Source organism: Geotrypetes seraphini, chromosome 8 (genome assembly GCF_902459505.1).
Source record: "Geotrypetes seraphini chromosome 8, aGeoSer1.1, whole genome shotgun sequence".
NCBI classification, from domain to species: Eukaryota; Metazoa; Chordata; class Amphibia; order Gymnophiona; family Dermophiidae; genus Geotrypetes; species Geotrypetes seraphini.
In genome coordinates, this window is record NC_047091.1 from 133,905,453 (window position 1) to 133,926,433 (window position 20,981).

General features: G+C 48.1%; 1 protein-coding gene across 5 annotated transcripts in view; it reads right to left on the reverse strand.

The window, feature by feature from the left end:
• The window catches only part of CLTCL1 (clathrin heavy chain like 1), a 107,741-nt gene that overhangs the window by 59,188 nt on the left and 27,572 nt on the right, over nt 1-20,981 (reverse strand). For 3 of the 5 annotated variants that reach the window (XM_033954420.1, XM_033954425.1, XM_033954426.1), the window contains exons 2-4: nt 11,834-12,041; nt 3,691-3,696; nt 522-790 (exon numbers count right to left, since the gene is read on the reverse strand). In XM_033954420.1, coding sequence (XP_033810311.1) covers nt 522-790; nt 3,691-3,696; nt 11,834-12,041 — 483 coding nt within the window. The remainder of the gene's footprint in view (nt 1-521; nt 791-3,690; nt 3,697-11,833; nt 12,042-20,981) is intronic. The other 2 variants (XM_033954421.1, XM_033954422.1) reach the window with 2 other exon arrangements.

Below are 20,981 nucleotides of genomic sequence, written 5' to 3' on the forward strand. Positions count from 1 at the left end.
TGTTCCTTTGGCTCAGATAAACAGAGACTCTGGAATTAGCTCCAAGGGAGTTACATTCTGCTCTGCCGTATGAAGATACTGCAGTATCTGGTCCATACATGAAAGGCACAGAGAAAACAGGGGAAGGTAGTGTATGCATGTTTCTCCCTGATCAAAGCCAGATAGAAAAGAAAAGAACAGGAAGTAGTGCTATACCAGGAAGACAAAAAAAGGTCAACCTTCAAGCAATTACTTACAAAGGAAAGTTCCCTGAGTTGCCACCCAGCAGAAATGTACTCAGGGTTTGCTGTGCCTGTGGCAGGATGGAAGCTGGAGTAGTGTAGAAGTAACACTGCCAGCAGTCTAGAGGAAAGTGCAGAAGGCTATTCTAATGACACAGGATATATTCCAGATCAAGCAGCAGAGGCACTTGTACGCCTACAATGCGGAAGAAGAGCTCTGGGCACAAATATTACCAGCACCTTAAGATAAAGCCAGAGCTGACCAGCTGTGTGCAGCTGGCTTCTGGCACTCCCAGGTACCTGTGCAGAGATGCCAATTAGCAGCAACCACTTCTGCTGTTCATCTGTTCTGTAGTTGATGATCTGACAGCCAGCCAGGCTGGCATGCCTGTCAAACATCTTCTGGGGCTGCGAGTCTCCCTCCATGCTCCAGTGGTAGACTGCTGTTTCGGTCACCAGGGCAACTGTATTTACTGAAATCCATTTCCAGAAGATGACCTCCTCGGCCATGGTGTGCGCCTTCATCTTACTCTTCATCTCAATGTTAAAGATCTGAAGAGTTTTCCCCGCTGGTAAGAGATAGCAACACAAACAAAAAGCATAACGGGTCTCCGCAAATAATTCCAGGCTCACTCCATGACAAATCTGTGCAAGCACCCCAAAAACAGCAGCCTCATGTAACCAAGAAGAGATTGATTGTACAGTAATAGATTTGTAGCCTACTGATTACACACTTGGGACACACCTGCACTTCTGTTTCATTATCGACCATCATTCACACTGCAAACTCAGGTTTTCTGTATTATTTGAACCTGGAGCTTTATTTAAAATGACTTAATTATAAGGTGTGTACATTTTACAAGTTCGATAACACTTCAGCGTGTGGTGTTTTATCACATAGCTATAAAAATCACTCTCTCCCTGGAACATGCAGCTCCAGTTCTTGAGGACTAAAAAAAAAAAAAAAAAGACAAGATTTGTTTTCAGGTCACTAAAAATATAGAAATTAAGTTGCTTAAGACTGTGCCAGCAAATGCATTATCTCACAAAAAGTTCCTAGTAGATAGCCTGAACACTAGATCTGTTATGTGGCCCCTCAAGGATTACTTTCTTACATGCTTTCCTGGACTGATCTTCAGCTATCTGTCTTGAGCATAGAAGCTATGGGTGTTCTTTACAAATGCTTGTTTTCTCATATCATTTATATGACCTGATATAGGAGGCATTGCAAGTCCCACTTCCCAAAACTAATTCTGGTGTGATCAGACCTCATGCTCTTCTCATGGTTTGAGGAAGGAGGACACAGACTCGTATGCTTGAAATGCTTATACTCATAAAGAAACAGAGTGCTCTAGTGTCAGTAAGAAATGCCGTGAAAACATCTACAGTAAGCAGCAGCAGAAGGCATGTGAGATGCAAAGAGGGACCTGCTTCTATCCTGCATAGGAGATATTGCTGAGAAAAGCCAATTTCATAGGATTTATGAAAAATTGATCTAAAATGGAAATCAATAGAAAACCAGAAAAACTTGCCATAGTTCAAGAGTTAAGAACATAAGAATTGCCATGCTGGGACAGACTGAAGGTCCATTAAGCTCAGTATCCTTTTTCCAACAGTGGTCAACCCAGGTCCCAAGTACTAGCTAGATCCCAAGTAGTAAAACATATTTTATGCTGCTTATCCTAGGAATAAGCAGTGGATTTCCTCAAACCATCTCAATAATTGTCTACGGACTTCTTTTAGGAAATTGTCCAAACCTTTTTTATACCCTGCTAAGCTAACTGATTTTACCACATTCTCCAACAACAAATTCCAGAGTTTAATTACACGTGTGAAGAAATATTTTCAGATGTATGAAGCAAAGCAGTCAGCTTATAACATACTGTATATACTCAAATATAAGTCAATCCGAATATAAGTCGAGACCCCATTTTCCCCCCCAAAAGGAGAAAAAATGGCTGACTCGAATATAAGTTAGGCGGCTTAATATTCAAAGTGCCCTGCCAGGATCTGCACCCAGCCCCCTTCCCTCCCTCCTAGGCTCTCCACCCTGTCCCCCCCTCCCTGCCCTGTTCATCATACCTTCTCTGCCGCTGGAATCCCTGGTGGTCCAGAGGTGTAGCGGGCAGGAGCAAGCTTTCTGTGCTCCTGCTCCGCTGCTAACCCGTCAATCGCTGCTGCGAGTTCCAACTTCAACACCGAGCAGCAGCAGCACCAAAGTGTGTTCCTGCTTGATATCGCTCAGTGGCTGAAGTCAGAACTTGCGGCAGCAACCGACTGGATTAGCAGCGGGGTAGGAGCACAGAAAGCTTACTTCTGCCCGTTATACCTCTGGGCCACCAGCAATTCCAGCAGGAGAGGAGGTATGATGGACAGGACAGGGAGGGGGTACAGGGTGCAGAGCTTGGCAGCTCGGCGAAGGCCTGCAATAAGTTTGGGAAGGGGAGGAGCTTGGCTGAATATAAACCGGGACACCCATTGGCCCCTAAATCCTGATTTATATTAGAGTATATATGGTACTCAGGGTATTTGGACAGGTCTTCCCTCAAATCACACATTTATTAGTGAACAATACAAACAAGTTTTCTAAATTTCTTCTTCAGTTTTTGGCCTTGTTTTAACTTTGGTTAAATTTGATCTTGCAACAGGGAAAAGGGCACTACTACAATAAAATACTGATACAAGTGTTTCTCGCCAAGTCAGTAAATCATTTCACAGAAAACAGTAAGATTTCTATTATGGACACCATGCAAAGACAAAATGTTCTCTAGCTGCTTGGGAAAAAAGCCAAAAGAGCAATCAAATGACAGGTAAGAACCCCATGCAGAAATCATAGATGTTCTGAAAAATTAAGAGGCCCCAAAATGCTTTCAGCTGAAAATCAAAACAAAGTGACACCCTATTTAAAAAAAAGCTGAATGAAAAGAGAAGAGATCAGCCCTACAGTTATTTCCCTCAGATGGTAACAGATCAGTGAAAATGCTCAGCACACACAAACAACTGCATGGGTCCCTCTCACAAAAGCAGCAAAGCACTTTTTTTTCATCTCTCCACATGTGGATATCTTCCCCCAAGCCTGTTTAAACAGACATGATCAAACTACTGTTACCATTCATTGCTCATATATATATCATTGATATAAAAAAATGTACTGGTTTTGCCCATGACCACTAACAAAAAAATATTAAATAGCACATTAAATTAAAGTTCTCTTTAATTACTACAAGCAAGGATTAAACTCTCATAGTTGCTAGTACATATAGATACCGATCAATTTTTATGTTAAATATTCAGGTCTATACAAAATAGACATCAGGATTACACATCCTTATTCAAATTGAAAAGTACTCTTAAGGTTAAACAAATTTGTAGCCCAAAAAACCCTCTTCTGCCATTTTGCTACTTGTATGAGATCAAACCACCTAGCGATGTTACCAGAGATGGGATGTAAGGAAAAAAATAAACTCACCGTCTGCTTAGGACAAGACACCAGGAGGAAAAGTAGATAAAGAGAAAGAGAAACACATAAGCAAGTCCAACAAAGTGTGTCAAGGAAAAGCAGATACAGAACAAAACATTTCCTTATTTTCCTAGGATATTTTAAGCACCTGTGACCTCACCTTTCATAGATCTGGAAGATTAAGAATATCAAAGGGGAGCTCTTAAATTGAAACAAGTAGATCATTAATCATGTCTTCATTTCTGCTAAATCCTAAACACTGTGAGGTACAGTATACAAGGTGCACAATCCATTCTACCAGAAAAGGGATGCAAATTTCTGTGCTTCAAGTATACCAATACTGGAGTGGAATAAACATTTATTACTGCTCTACAGCATTCAGAGCAGGCAGGTGAATTATCAATAAACACATTTAAAAAAAAAAAAGAAAGAGAGAGAGGATAAATTACGTCTTGCCTGATAATTTTCTTTCCTAATTTATCCTTCCATAATATCTATTCCAATAACTATTCCAAACCAATGGGATGTTCAAAAGCAGAGCTCATTAAAAAGGGAGAGAAAGAGGAGCTGCCATCCACAATACTGATGCCCCCAAATCTGGTGTCTGAGCATGCTGCCACATTCACTCAGTAATGCTCGACAAAGGAGTAAAGGGGATGACCAAACATCTGCAAGAGCCCAAAAGGACAGACTCAAACCCAAGATGCTGCCAGACGCCTGGTTGAATGAGTCCACAAAGAGTACCGGAGGCTGCTTCCCAGACAGCAAATAAGCTGAGGCCATCACTTCCTTTAACCATCTCGCTATCAATGGCTTCAATACCCCCACAAGTGACTGCCTCATAGGACAAACAACTGATCCAAACTTCGAAACCCATTGGACACTTCCAAATATCTGAGCAATACTCGATGTACATCCAGGAGCTGAAGGCTCTCAAATCGTTCCCGACTTTCCACCAAAAAGTGGGCCACTCCATTGACTGATTAAAGTGGCATACAGACACCACCTTGGGAGAGAAGGAGGGGACAACTCTCAGCGACACTCCTGTCTCCATAAAATGCAGAAATAGGTTTCTACAAGATAATGCTTGGAGTTCAGAAATCCTACAAGCTGATGAAATTGCAGCCAGGAAGACAGCCCTAAGTGTTGGGTCATTGACTGTTGCTCTCCTCAAAGGCTCAAAAGGAGCTTTTCTGCAAGGTGAAAACCAAGTGAGATTCCACTCCAGGCAAATAGGTCTAAGGAGAGACCTAAGGTGATTTGCCCCTTTCAAAAACCGCACAATGTCCGGATAAGCCACTAAGGTAGTTAGTTGTACTTAACCTCTAAAGCAAGCCAACGCTGCCACCTAAATCTTTAGTGAGCCCAGCATCAAACCCTTATCCAAACCCAATTGGAGAAACGCTAGGATCTGAGCAACTGAGCTGAAAGAGCTCTTTCCTCACACCAAGCCTCAAATGTCCTACACACACACACACACACATACAAGTGGTGGATATGGAGCATTTCCTGGCCTACAGCTACGTCACTATCACCCCCAAGTCTGAGTAACCCTTGTGTCTCAATCTTGACCTTTCAAGGGCCAGGCTTTAAGACCAAAGTAGGAAGGATCCCCCCTCAACACTGGTCCTTGATGAAGTAACCCCCACCCATGTGGCAAGGCCAATGGTTGACCATCCAGGAGCCAGATCAGGTCTACATACCAGGGCCTCTGAGGCCAATCCAGAGTCACTAAAATGAGCGGGCCTGGATGAGACAATTCTCCCAAGGACTTGATTCACCATTAGCCATGGAGAAAACACATACAATAGAGATTCCCCTGGCCCGAATCGAAGAATCACATCTAGACCTAGAATGGCTCTCTCTCCGGGAACTGAAGAAGGTAGGGACCTTGGTGTTGCGTCCAGTAGCCATCAGATCGTACTTTGAGTAACACCAATGAACAATAATCAGCTTATGTCCAGAGTGTTACGATTGAGGAAATCTGCCTACACATTAGAACATAAGAACATAAGCAGTGCCTCTGTCGGGTCAGACCACAGGTCCATCCTGCCCAGCAGTCCGCTCCCGCGGTGGCCCAAAAACAGGTCAAGACCTGTCTGAATCATCAGAAGGGGCTCCCCTGCCATTTTACCATTTTCGTTGCTCTCCTTTGGACTCTCTCAAGTACCGCCATGTCCTTCTTGAGGTGCGGCGACCAATACTGAACGCAGTATTCCAGATGTGGACGCACCATCGCTCGATACAATGGCATGATGACTTCCCGTGTTCTGGTTGCTATGCCCCTCTTTATGATGCCCAGCATCCTGTTGGCTTTTTTTGAGGCTGCTGCGCACTGTGCAGATGGCTTCAGTGATGCATCCACCAGCACACCCAAGTCTCTCTCGAGTCTGCTGTCTCCCAACAATACCCCCCTAATTTGTAGCTGAACAACGGGTTCTTTTTCCCTATATGCATGACCTTGCATTTGTCCACGTTGAATCGCATTTGCCATTTGTTTGCCCAGTCTTCCAGCTTGTCCAGGTCCCTTTGTAGGTCCTCACACTCCTCCCTGGTCCTAACTCTGCCGCACAGTTTGGTATCGTCTGCGAATTTTATAACCTCACACTTTGCCTCCTTTTCCAGGTCATTGATGAATATGTTAAAGAGTAAAGGCCCCAGCACCGATCCCTGTGGCACACCGCTCGTGACTCCCCGCCAGTCAGAATATTGACCCTTTACTCCAACCCTCTGCAGTCTACCCGACAGCCAGTGCTTGATCCATCTGTGCACATCCCCTCCCACCCCGTGGTTCCACAGTTTCTTAAGTAGCCTTTCATGTGGCACCTTGTCGAAAGCCTTTTGAAAGTCGAGGTAAATGATGTCTATGGGCTCCCCATTGTCCATCCGACTGCTTATTCCCTCAAAGAAGTACAGAAGGTTTGTTAGGCACGACCTTCCCTTGCAGAATCCGTGCTGGCTTGTTCTCAGTAGGCCATTCCTCTCGATGTGCTCGCTAATGCCTTCCTTGATCATAGTTTCCACCATCTTCCCTATTATTGAAGTCAGGCTCACCGGCCTGTAGTTCCCGGGGTCACCCCTCGATCCCTTCTTGAAGATCGGTGTGACATTTGCCAATTTCCAGTCCTCTGGCACCTCACCAGTTTTCAAGGATAGGTTGCAAACATGTTGGATTGTGCCCGCTATTTCCTGTCTTAGTTCTTTCAGAACCCTTGGGTGGATCCCGTCCGGGCCCGGTGATTTGCCGCATTCAAAGACCCCACAATGTGGGCTGCTGACAAGCACAGGAGATGCTTACCTGCCCAGTCCATGAGAAGGGTTGCTTAGGGTGCCAATCACTGTTTGCAAGTCCTACCTTGCTCGTTGATATATGCCACCACCATGGTACTGTTCAAAAATACCCTGACTGGAGCCCCTTTGAGGACTGGAGCAAACTCCTGCAAAGCCAACCAGATCACCCTGAACTCCAAGAGGTTGATTGGCCAAGACACCTCTGCCAGTGACCATATCCCTTGGGCGAGATGGGAGAGATAATGGGCCCCCCACCCTGAGAGACTGGCATCCATAGTCACCAAAGTCCTAGTACTGAACTGGAAACAGCACCCCCTTGGACAGGTTGGACTCCAACAGCGACCATCTCAAGTTCATGCGGGCCTCAGCCAACCATGGAAGAACACTGAAGTGGGTATATATAAGTACACACCCTAAGCACTGCTCCATTGCTGCTGTCATGGACCCCAACAGTTGAAAGAGCCTGAATTTGAAGAATCAGCTTCTCCTGCTTGCAATCTGAAAGGAAAATCTTCTCCAGGCGGTGGCATATGTCAACGAGCAAGCCAGTTACTTCTCCAAAAGTAACTGTGGTGGCAGCAGCCATCTTGAGGTGCAGGGGGATCAGAGTACATCCTTACCTAGAAAGCTGGCTAATTTTGGCCGCGTCCTTTCAGAAGGGGCAAGCTGCAATGGCGGAAATGATTCATCAGCTACCGTCAATTTCAACAGCAGCAGGTTGGTTCCCTCAATGGTTGGAGTACTTGCGAGTTGGAGGGAGTCTTCGTGGGTGTGATTTTGATATACAAGATTGAAATGCACAGACAAAAAGGAGAGTTTGAAGTTTGGAGGAACTGCCACAGATATTGTATGAGTACATATTAATTTTCTTTTTTGAAAAAAAGAATATTTATCATAATGAAGGTGGTTCAGGGACTATGAAATGATAATGATGGTCCCATGGAAATCCTTGATAAATCTATGGCATATTGGTTATGGGACTGAGCACATCACAAAATTTAAAACTTTTTTTTTATTCATTGTGCTTTTTGGTGTTTAGTATTCATGAACTAGAAATGTCCGCCCAGTACCACAAACCTCAGGAACTGCTGATGAGGCTATATCAAGATGTGAAAGAACACTTCTTTGAGGTCCAGGGCTGTAAGGAATTTTCCTGGTTGCACCGACATAATCACAGAACACAGAGTCTCCATACGAAGCTTCAAGATCCGCAGGCATCAGTTTAGACCCTTGAGGTCTAAAACTGGTCAAAATGTGCCTTTCTTTTTGGGGACCACAAAGTAAATGGAGTAGAGCCCCAGCCCTCTCTCTTCCAGAGGAAATATACTTATAGCTTGCAGCGCTAGTAGGGACACCATTATCTCCCAAATGGCGACCTCCTTGATGCCTACTCACACTGGAGACTACAAAAACTGAGGAGCAAACGTGATGGAGAACTTGAGCTGGTAGCCATCCTTGACAATGTCCGAGATCCACTGGTCTGACATTATGGTGGTCCACTCCTCCACAAACAGTTGTAGATGGCCAGGAGAGGAGTGGACCAGCCTCATCACACTGGTTGTTACATGAAGGTGCAGAGGGCATTCCCACATGCACACATTTTTGTCAGATCGAAAGCAGAACTGCTTGCTAGGCATGTGGTTCCTCTGGCTGAATTGCTGCTGGCCTGGTCTCTAGTGTCTGCTCTTCCGAAAACTTGGAGACTGGACAGAGCTAGAGCCTATGCGAGCCACACCCCTGGGCCTGTCCTCAGGCAAAAATCATCATTATAGTCACCAAAGGATCCACCCTTGGCACCTAGAACTTCTCCTTTCCTCCAGCACAAGGGGGTAAAGGCAAGCCATCCCCTGGCCAGCCTTCAGACTCGTATCTGGATTCTTCTATTCCTCTGAAATCAGATCCTGAATATCCGGTTGTATAGGAAACACCTTGGGTTGACCATGAAGGCCCTTCATTAGGGAGGCTTTCTACATGCCTGTGGAAGGGGTTGCTGGATCCTCTATAGAGAATGCCGCCAAAATCTCCATAATAAGGGAACAGAGTTCCTCTCTCCAGAACAAATCTCAAAGACCTTAGGGTCATCCTCCTCTCCAGGAGGAAGCTCACAATCCTCCAACTATTCCCCAATGGAGACCTCCTCCGAGCACAGGGAGGCCCTCACAGATGGGGAGGTAGACCTCTATCTAGACCCACTGCCCAAATCCTGAAATCACTCGGTCCTCCTGAGGAAAGGTCAGAGTAGGCACAGAAGATCCAGCCTGGCCCTGCTTTAAAAGAAATGTCTGGTGTAACACTAATAAAAATTCAGGGGAAAACAAAGACCCCGTGAGAAGATCCTTGCCCAAAGAAATGTCTGTACTACCTGTAGACCCGGAAGGCCGAGCCGATGCAGAAATGTCACATGATCCCAAAATGGCTGCCATTCCTGCTTCGCCTACAGCCTGGTCTCCAACTACTATCTCCCCCGAAGGTCTCAGCGTAGGTTGCAGTTGTCTGCAGTTCCCAACGTTGGCATCCCTGGTCTTGTCCTGTTTGGTGCGCCCCTTGCCTACTTTACTGTGACACTTCTCTGAGGCCTCTCGGCATGATCTGCAGCAGGAGAAGTACTTCTCCAACTCTGCCAATGCAGACATGCTGGAGGTGCAAAGCTGCTCCTGCTGGCGTGCGGCAAAGGGAATCCTCTCTCTCTCAGCTGGGAAATCCCTAACTGCCAGTCAGGAGTCCTTGAGTCTTGAGTTTGGACTGCTGAGCTGCTATCACAGCACCTGCGAAATGGGGAAACACCCCCGCCAGCTGAGGAAACCCCAACTGCCAGCACAGGCTTCCCCAAAGTCAGATGGTTAACTGCTGCAGCTGCTAAAGGCACATTCAGGCTTCCCCAATGTCAGGTGGATTACCGCTACAGCCAATAAGAGAGAGATTTGTACTGCCAGCCTAGGCTATTCTTTTCCCACCAACCCTGGAAACCACCTCCTTGTTCACGCAATCAGGCTGCACAGTTGCCCCACTGTTGACTCCCATCTCTATCTGTCAGCCACCTTGCTATGTTTCTTATATATTCACTGTTGATTATTAAATGAACTTTAGCAAAATAATAAAAATATACTGCTTTACTGGGTTGTGGGTTGGTTTTTTTTTCATTTTGTTTTTTTAACAGACTGAACAGGCTGCAAAGACCCAGAGGAAAAGGGGAAAACCAACAGGCCAGAGAGAAGGAGCAGGTGGCAGAGGCTAACACCACCAAGCATGCACTCTGCAAGGCACCCCTGGAAGCTCAACTGGGAACCAGTTCACCAACCGGACCAGCAGCGTGCTAGACAGGTACAGGGCTGAAAGCTATGTTCATTCATCTGCTTGGAGATAGAACACACTTGAAGAGCTGTGAGATATAGGATCAATCCCCCTCCCAACTCCTTAGTATTTTCTACCTTCATCTGGTGGTAAATGGACATAATTATTCCACTGGTCTGGAATAGTGGGAAGGATGCTATGGGAAATAAAAATCAACAGAGTAGGTTGTACTTCTAACTCTTCATGCACCTATAGATATGTTAACAAAATCACATATGGTGTCCTTGCTCTACACCAGATACCTCAGTTAGATTGTGAGCTTGCCAGGACAGATAGGGAAAATACTTGAGTACCTGATTACTATTTAATATACAGGTAGTCCCCGGGTTAAGAATGTTCTACTTACATCAGACTCATACTTATGAACTGGAATCTGCTTCCTTCCGAGACCTTCTTCGTCCTTCCCTCCCTCTGTGCTGTGTCCCAAATTCATGCCTGCTTCCCTCCCGCGGGTATTTACCTCCTCTGGCTGGCTCCCTCCTCCCAGCTGCACTTGTCTTCACAAAGTTGTGAGCCTTCCTTCTGACATCAGAAGGAAACCTTCTGGGTTAGCCATGTGCATTAACTGCGGCTTTGTGAAGATGAGTGCGGCTGGGAAGAGGAAGCAATCCAGAGGATGTAGACACCTGCGGGAGGGAAGGAGGCATGAATTTGGGACACAGTACAGAGGGAGGGAAAGACAACGAGGGTCGTGTTGGCACAGGAAAGGAGAAGAAGGGTCATGTTGGGACACAGAAGAAAGGGAGGGAGCACGAACTTGAGCCACAGAATTGATGGAGGGAGGGGGAGCATGAACTTGGACATAGGATGGAAGAATGGAGGGAGTGAGGGAAAGAAATGCTGAGGTGGGGGAGGGAATAGAAAGGGAGACTTGGGCATGGGTGTCTGAGTGAGAGGGAAAGAGATGGTGCACATGGGAAATGAAGAAAGAGGAGAATTGTTGGGTATAAAGAGGGAGAGAGAAATATTAGACATTGTGGTGGGAGAGGCGTGAGGTACAGATGCATAGGGAAGAGAGATGAGAGGGAGAAATGTTGGATATGGTGGTGGAGAGGGAACAGTGATAAAGAATGAATGTGTAAACCTATCTTTTCTATTTAAATTACAGTGCTTTATTCTGAGGACTGTTTCTTTAATGTTCTCTAATGTTTTTATAGACTGTATACTGTACAGGATCTGATATAAATTCAACTTAAGAACAGGTTAAAAAATGGAACTTGGTCTTAACCTGTGGACTGTCTGTATTGGGTGAAATCTCTTCATGAAATCACAATAAATAGATCTATCTCCTACTAGAAAACTGGTCACTACTGACATCTGTATCATACCCAGCTGCAGGATGACTAAAGGAGTGGTAGCCATTATCTTTACCGAGATAATCATACTGACCTAATTGCAAATACGTTCATAAATGGTGACATGAATAATCCCTACAAGGCGCTTCTATAAACCGAGTACAATCTAAGCATCATCAGACATAGAACAGTGAGACCTCTTTGCTCTCACTCACCTTTCAGGGCGATGACTTTGGAAGCTGGATTCATAATGGCACTGTCAGCAGAGATGGGTCGCCGGATGGGGGTGCTGGGTTCACTCATGTCAATGATGACAACTTGGGCCTGTTCTCCAACTTTTTCCCGGATACAGATGAATTTATCCGATTCCATAGTAATTGTACTGAATCCAATGTTTGATGGATTAATCCCTAAGGTTTGGAGCTAATGAAAGGAGGAGAGAAGCAAGAAACCCAGAAAAACTGAAAATTAGCCAACTGGCACCAATTGTAGAACTGCTCACAGGAATTTCTTTACAACTCAATTATCTTGCCGTCACACTATTTCAAGATATAGTGTTAAAAAAACGTTAAGATACTGCTCATCCATACAGCACAGTTACTTACCGTAACAGGTGTTATCCAGGGACAGCAGGCATATATTCTCACATGTGGGTGACGTCATCTACGGAGCCCCAGCGCGGACAGCTTTTCAAGCAAACTTGCTAGAAGTTTCAAGTTTGCACACTGCACCACGCATGTGCATGCCTTCTCGCCCACTAGAGGGCGCATCCCACCTCGTGGTCCTCAGTTCCATAACTAGCATAGAAGCCATCCCCGGGGAGGCGGGCGGGTTGTGAGAATATATGCCTGCTGTCCCTGGATAACACCTGTTACGGTAAGTAACTGTGCTTTATCCCAGGACAAGCAGGCATGATATTCTCACATGTGGGTGACCTCCAAGCCAACCAAAAAAGGCAGGTGGGAGGATGGCAATTTAGGAAAACAGATTTTGCAAAACTGACTGGCCAAACCGGCCGTCACTCCTGGATAAAGTGTCCAGACAGTAATGAGAGGTGAACGTATGAACCGAAGACCAAGTGGCAGCTTTACATATGTCCTCCATAGGAGTGGATCGGAGGAAAGCCACTGAAGCTGCCATCGCTCGGACCTTATGCCCCGTGACTCGACCCGGGGGCGGAAGTCCAGCCTGAGCATAGCAAAAGGAAATGCAAGCAGCCAACCAGTTAGACAGAGTGCGCTTGGAAACCGGATGCCCTAATCGATTAGGATCGAAGGACAAAAACAATTGAGGAACCTTCCGATGAGACCTGGTGCGTTGAAGGTAATAAGCCAACGCCCTCTTACAGTCAAGCGTGTGAAGCGCCGTCTCGCCAGGATGGGAGTGGGGCTTAGGGAAGAATACCGGAAGGACAATGGACTGATTGAGGTGGAAATCAGAAACCACTTTAGGTAAAAACTTAGGATGGGTACGGAGAACCACCTTGTCATGATGAAAGACAGTGAAAGGAGGGTCCGCAACCAAGGCTTGCAACTCGCCAATCCGCCTAGCGGAGGTGAGGGCAATCAGAAACACCACTTTCCAAGTGAGACTTGTTGAGTGGCTCAAAAGGGGGTTTCATCAGTTGAGCCAACACCACATTCAAATTCCACACGACTGAAGGAGGCTTAAGAGGGGGACAAACCCTGAGTAACCCTTTCATGAAGCGTGTCACCAAAGGATGGAGCGACAGAGGGCGGCCATCCAGATGTTGATGGAAGGCAGAAATAGCACTAAGATGAACACGCACCGAAGTGGTTTTCAGGCCAGAGTGCGACAGGTGGAATAAATAGTCCAAAACCGAGGACACCGGAACCGACACCGGATCCAGGTGAAAAGACGAACACCAGGTAGAGAACCTGGTCCATTTCTGCGAATAACAAAGCCTCGTCAAAATCTTGCGTGAGGCTTCCAATACCTCCCTCACCGATTGAGACAGATCAGGCGCAGTCAGGGAGCAAGAAACCAGGCTGTCAGGTGTAATGACTGCAGATTGGGATGTAACATGGATCCTTGACTCTGTGACAGCAGAGAAGGAAACACAGGCAGAAGAAGAGGCTCCCTGGCACTGAGCTGAAGCAGTAGGGAGAACCAGTGCTGACGCGGCCACCGAGGTGCAATGAGAATCATCGTGGTCGTGGACGATTTCAGATGTACTAACGTTCGCATGATCAGAGGAAAAGGAGGGAACGCATACAGGAACCTCCCCTCCCAATCGAGAAGAAAGGCATCGGCCTCCAGACGGTCCCGCGAGTACATCCGAGAACAATACAGGGGCAGTTTGTGGGTCTCCGGCGAGGCAAACAGATCCACCTGCGGCGTTCCCCAGCGAGCGAAAACCTCGCGCAGAACTGCTGAGTGTAGAGTCCACTCGTGCGGTTGCAGAAGTCGACTGAGTTTGTCTGCCAGACAATTCAGTTCTCCTTGGATGTAGACCGCCCGAAGGAAGATGTTCCGGGAGACCGCCCACTCCCAAAGGCGAAGAGCCTCCGAGCAGAGGGGCCAAGAGCCCGTTCCACCCTGCTTGTTCACATAGTACATTGCTACTTGATTGTCCGTGCGGACGAGGACAACCTGATTCCGCACTATGTGAACGAATGCTCGGAGTGCTAGAAAGATGGCCCGAAGCTCTAGCACGTTGATGTGACACCGACGGTCCTCGGCAGACCACAGGCCCTGCGTGCGAAGACCGTCGATGTGGGCTCCCCACGCGTACTCCGAGGAGTCTGTGGTCAGAACCTTGCGAAACGGAGGGGTGAGAAACAGTAAACCCTTGGACAGATGTGAAGAGTTTGTCCACCAACGCAGCGATTTCCGCAAAAGCGGAGTCACCGCAATGAGGCGAGACACTGGATCGCACTCCTGACGCCACTGGGAAGCGAGGGTCCATTGTGGGATCCTCAGATGCAGCCTGGCAAACGGAGCGACGTGGACCGTCGACGCCATATGCCCGAGCAGTATCATCATGCGGTGGGCCGACACCACCGATAGTTGAGAAACCTGACGGCCCATCCGGACCAAGGCTTCCAACCGCTGGGGCGGGAGATAGGAGCGTAGGCGCACCGTGTCCAGCACCGCGCCTATAAATTGAAGAGACTGAGCCGGGCACAACTGAGATTTTGGAAAGTTTATCTCGAACCCGAGGCTCTGCAGGAAGGCAATAGACCGTCGGGTCGCTGAGATAACCCCCTCCCTGGTCGGGGCTTTGATAAGCCAATCGTCCAGGTAAGGGAACACATGAAGCCCACGAGACCTCAGGGCTGCCGCAACCACCACCATGCACTTCGTGAAGACTCGTGGAGATGAAGCCAGGCCGAAGGGCAGGACCCTGTACTGTAGGTGCAAATCCCCCACCTGGAATCGTAAAAATCTTCGGAAGGCGGGATGCACCGGAACATGGGTGTATGCTTCCTTCAAGTCGAGGGAGCACATCCAGTCCCCCTCCTCCAAAAGAGGATATAAGACCGGGAGAGACAGCATTCGAAACTTCTCCCGGACCAGGAATTTGTTGAGCTTCCTGAGGTCCAGTATGGGGTGCAGGTCCCCGGTCTTTTTTGGAACCAAAAAGTAACGGGAGTAAAACCCCGTACCCCGCTGGTCCTGGGGGACCGGTTCGACCGCCCGAAGCACCAATAGGGCCCTGGCCTCGGCCAGAAGGGTCGGCAGCTGCGATCGGTTGCAAGAGGCCAGATTTGGAGGATGGTCCGGTGGCGAGGATACAAAGTTGAGCGAGTAGCCCTCGGAGACGGTCCGGAGCACCCAAGCGTCTGAGGTTATCTCGGTCCATGCCACCCGGAAGAACCGAAGACGCCCCCCGATAGGAAGGGGTTCCTGTGATATCGCGGAGGGGAACCCGCCCCGTCCGCTCAGCCCGTCAAAAGGAAGGCGCGGGCTTAGAAGGACCCTGCGCCGGGGCTTGGGTTTGTCCCCCTCTGCCTCGCTGAGACGGATGTCTCGGAGGTGGCCTTGAGAAAGCCGGGGTCGACTTCTGAGGATATCGGCGCGGCGGAGGCCGGAAAGGTTTCTGCGGTGGGGGCCTAGGTTTGGGGCGGACCAGGGATGCTAACGAGCGCTCCTGCTCCGACAACCGCTTGGTCGCCGCATCTAAGGACTCGTCAAATAACTCGGACCCCACACAAGGCAAATCTGCAAGACGTTCCTGCAGGTTTGGGTCCATGTCGAGGGTGCGAAGCCAGGCCAAGCGGCGCATGGCCACTGCGAAGGCCGACACCCTCGAAACCAGCTCAAATGCGTCATACACCGCATGAAATAGGTACAACCGCAATTGAGACAGGTTGGACATAAACTTATCGAATCCTGCTCTTTGGGAGTCCGGTAACGAGTCTCGATATTGAGGAAGGTCCTTCACCATGCCACGCAAATAGGAGGAAAAGGTGAAGGCATAATTTAGAACCCTGGTGGCCATCAGGGAATTTGAATAGAGGCGACGGCCAAACTTGTCCAGGGTCCGCCCCTCCCTGCCGGGTGGAACCGCCGCAGAAACCCGTGAGGGCTGTGATTTCTTAAGGGCAGACTCCACCAGAAGAGACTGGTGGGAGAGCTGCGCCTTTTCGAACCCTTTAGGGGGCACCGTCCTATATTTCGCTTCCATTTTTGAAGGCACAGACGTGACTGTAAGAGGGTTTGACAAGTTCTTCAACCAGGTCTGCAGAAGGACTCTGTTGAGGGGGAGCCTAGGCACCTCTCTAGGAGGAGTGGGAAGGTCCTGTTCCTCCAAAAATTCTTTGGAATATTGAGAACCGACCATCAGGTCTAACCCCAGGGCTCGGGCCATGTCCTGAACAAAGGAGGAAAATGAGGACGGCCTGGCCGGGGGAGACGGGGTTCTCGACCGCCCCACCGAGGAGAGGGGAGAGGCCTCATGGGAATAATGAGGATCCCTAACTGACCCCGAGTCCCAGGACCCCCTCTCCAAGGCCCTCGAGGGGGAAGGAGAAATTCTCCGCCTCGCAGAACCCTTGGGTGAGGACCCCGGGGTCCGGGGGACACTCTCCCACTTCCTCGGCGAGGCGGCACGGGAAGACTTCCCATGAGGTGATCGGAGGAGCCTCGGGTTGTCGAGGCGCAACTCCGACACCTGCAGCGCCTCGCCCCCGAGCGGCGAGGAACGATCGTGCCGAGGCGAGCCTCGCGGCCGCTTAGACTTCCTCGATCGGCGCCTCGTCCGAGGTCGCGTCGAGGGCGAGGCGTCCCGGGAAGACCCCGAGGAAGAGGAGGAAAGACGGCGCACTCTGCGCAACTTTTCCTTGGGCCTCACACTCCGCTCAGGCGGCCCCCCCGAGGTCGAGGTCAGGGGCGGGGCCGAGACCGAGGTTAAGGGGGCCACAGTACCCGAGACCGAGGTCACCGAGGCCGGGGCTCCCGAGGTCGAGGGAGCCGAGGCCAGAGCCTCCGAGACCGAAGGCGCCCCGGCCGAGGTCGAGGCCGCCGGAACCGCAGCCCGCTGCAACACTTCCAGGGCCCCCGTCAGCTCCGATGAAATCAGGGCTCGAAGGAGTTCCTGGAAGGCCGGAATCCCCACGAAGGTGGGGAGTTCCGAGTCCGGAGCACACTCCCTGGAGGGCGACCTCGGTCTCGAGTATTCCCTCGGGGTGTGCGAAGTCGAGGTCCGAGGCGGGGCCGGGGTCGACCCACCCGCCTTAGCCTGAGTCGAAGATGGCTTCTTTGCTGAAGGGGATGGAACAGAGGACTTACCCGAAGCCGGCTTCCCTGTAGACGCCTTAGAAGACGAGGGCCGAGGCGAAGCCGAGGCCCCCGAGGACGCCGAGGCCGAGGTCAAGGCCGGGGCCGAGGCCGACGTCGAGGCCTTAGGCGGCGTGTCGACGGCGAACAATTCCGCCATTCTGGCCTTACGGCGACGGAGGGCTCTGGTTTGGAAAGTAGCACAGCGATCACACGACGCTGTCGGATGATCCGGCCCAAGACAGACAATGCACCACCGGTGAGGGTCAGTGATGGAAAGTAACCTCTCACACCGGCTGCACTTTTTAAATCCCATAACAGGACGGGACATCAACGAAGAAGAAGGCCGGGAACGACCGACGTCCCACGGCCACGGCTTCCGGGAGCCCCCGGAGCCCAACGAAAAATAAAATTTTTTTTTTTTTTTTTTTTTGAAAAAGAAAAGAAACGAAAAGACAAGAAAGCAGCACCGCGAACTTATTCAAAGAAAAGAACAACGAAACGCGGCAGCTAGAAGGCAATACAACTGGAGCTCAGATCCACAGGGCTTTCTGGCTCCGCGGAAAAAATTGAACTGAGGACCACGAGGTGGGATGCGCCCTCTAGTGGGCGAGAAGGCATGCACATGCGTGGTGCAGTGTGCAAACTTGAAACTTCTAGCAAGTTTGCTTGAAAAGCTGTCCGCGCTGGGGCTCCGTAGATGACGTCACCCACATGTGAGAATATCATGCCTGCTTGTCCTGGGATAATATAATTATTTGGTTTAATTTGCATGAATTTTTTTAGAGCCCTTCTGGAAAGCACATCTCCCAGTTACAGACCCTCAGAGAAAAGAGACACACAAACATATATTCATAAATAGATGCGCTAGAAATAATTTCATCTGTCTTTAGTTTGGAGGAGGAGAGAGTTGCTACAGAGGTTTTGAACTGCATGCTGCTGCTGTTATTATATGATAAAATGATCTATGATAAGAGGTGAAATAACTCAGGGAAAACCTGAAGCAGTCGTGGCTCCTGAAGACGCTGATTGTAGAGTCCAATGGTGATATCAGAAAGCATAAACAATAATCATTGTGGTTGAGCAACATGAGACTGTGGTAACAATTTGCAATACAGCAAGAAAACATGCGATAATTTTAAAAATGGGACAATGTGGTGCTGAAAGGTACTGAAAAGGCTTTGCTCCAGTCCAGCTGGCCCAATGGGGGTATTCCTGTTGAGCTATTTTATAAAGAAAACAGTTGTGCAGTGTGATCTGTTCACAGAGTGTGGTTTGGTAATATGTTATTTAAATCAGTGTGATATAAATATATTTATTATGTGGTAAAAAAAAACAAACAAACCCCAAACATGGTAAGTGCAATAGAAGGCTTCTTAAAGTTAGTAGGTATTTATTGTTGGGAAATAATTTCATGAGATATTTCTACATGTTTTCTTCACCATTCACCCCATCTGCTGCCACACCCTTCTTAGTCATTCAGATATGTATTTCATTTTTTTGACTGTAAAGTATTAAACCTAGTAGCTGAATCATACGGAAAACCTCTCTCTTTCTTTTTTACATACTGTATTGCAAAGAAAAGAAAGGAAATTGAGTAACAAAATACAGAAGAGTTCATAGCTGAAACAAAACAAGATCTAAGGAGAGAATGTTGTGGCTGGGAACATTGGGCTGGATTCCACAAATGGTACTGGTATCAGCGGCCGCCTAAAAAAAAAAAAAGGCCACTGATCACGTGTCAATCACGCAACAGTGCCGTTTATAGAATCGCAGCTACCTCTAACATAGGTGCTGGAAATGTAGGCCAGAGTTTTCAAGGCCTACATTTTCGGCACCTGTTTTTGATATGAATTACATCTACAAAAGGTGCCCAAGGTCGTTTCTGGCGTTAGCCCTGCCTACTTTGACTTTAGACGTTCTCAGGCACCCCCGTAAATGCGATCCAGGGACCTACATTTTTGTTTTCAAATGATTTTTATATTGATTTTAAACAGCTTTGCCACTTAAGTTAGGTGCTGGTAGGGCCTGCTACTGGCACCTAATTTAAGGCACCGTTTATAGAATATGAGACATTGTGTCTCTGCTCTACAGACTAAGTAAACACCAAAAAGTCCAACAGGACAGAGAACCCACGGGTATAAAACAGTACAAAAGGAAGTGGGAATGGAGAATGAGCACTCCACTGAAAAACAATGATGTGAAACCAACTTTTTTATTTCATAAAAGGACACAAGCAGAAGCTGTGGACCCGACACAGCACTGTGTTTCAGTGTCTGAGGAACGCCTGCACCAGGGGTCACTGTGGAATATATGTTCACAGATGACAAAATCAGAGTAGCCATAGCTTTTCAGTGATTTTGGCTACTCTGGCATGTTAGTTGGACCGAGCTTTGTTTTATCCCAGACCTGTCATCTGTGAACATATACACCAGTGTTCTTAAACCTTTTTACACCCGTGGACCGGCAGAAATAAAAGAATTATTTTGTGGACCGGCAAACTACTAGGACTACAATTTAAAAATCCCGTTTACGCCCCATCTCTGCGAGCTCGGTCCCCGCAAACCATCTGATCCCATCTGCACAAGCCGCAATTATGATTTTATATTGAACGTATTTTATTAAAGTATAAAAAGAAACAATATTCTGAACAATTGTGATTTTATAAATACAAATATACAGAGCACGGACCAACAAAACCCCTGTCTCCCCTCCCCTTCACATATATCCCCTCTACTATCAAGAAAACTGAACAAGCCAAGTTATTATAGAATGCTACATAGAAATATCATGCTAACAGAATACTGCAGTCCCCAGTTATGTCTCTAGCAGGATATATAATTCAAATCCGATATATTCTAATGACAAAATAGAAATAAAATTATTTTTTTCTACCTTTTGTTGTCTCTGGTTTCTGCTTTCATCTTCTTTTCACTCTTTTCCTTCCAGCATCTGCCCGTTCCATCCAATGTCTGCCCTCTCCCCATTCCATATGTATCTGACTTCTTTCTATGCCCCTCTTCCTTGTCCATCCTCCTCTCTCCTTTTTACATCATTCATTCCAGCTTCACTGCCGTCTTCATTTTTATCTCTCCTACACCAGATCTAGCATCTTTATCCCTCTCTCATTTCTCTGCTGACCCCCTTTCCAGCATCAATGTCTCTCTACTTTCTCATTCCTCTCTCTCCCCTTTCTCTCATCTGATCTCTTCATTCCACCCTGACCCCCTTCCCCTCCTGTAATCTCCCTGCCAGCTGTTTCCTTCCTTTTTTTCTCTCTCCCTACCCTCCTTCCTTTTTTTCCTTCTCCCTTCCCTCCTCCCTCTATCCAACATTAACTCTTCCCATCCCTTTCCCTCCTCCCTCCCAGCAGCATCTCTCCTTCTTCTCCCTTCCCTCCTCCCTCTATCCAACATTAACTCTCTTCCCATCCCTTTCCCTCCTCCCCTCCCAGCAGCATCTCTCCTTCTTCTCCCTTCCCTCCTCCCTCTATCCAACATTAACTCTCTTCCCATCCCTTTCCCTCCTCCCCTCCCAGCAGCATCTCTCCTTCTTCTCCCTTCCCTCCTCCCTCTATCCAACAGTAACTCTCTTCCCATCCCTTTCCCTCCTCCCCTCCCA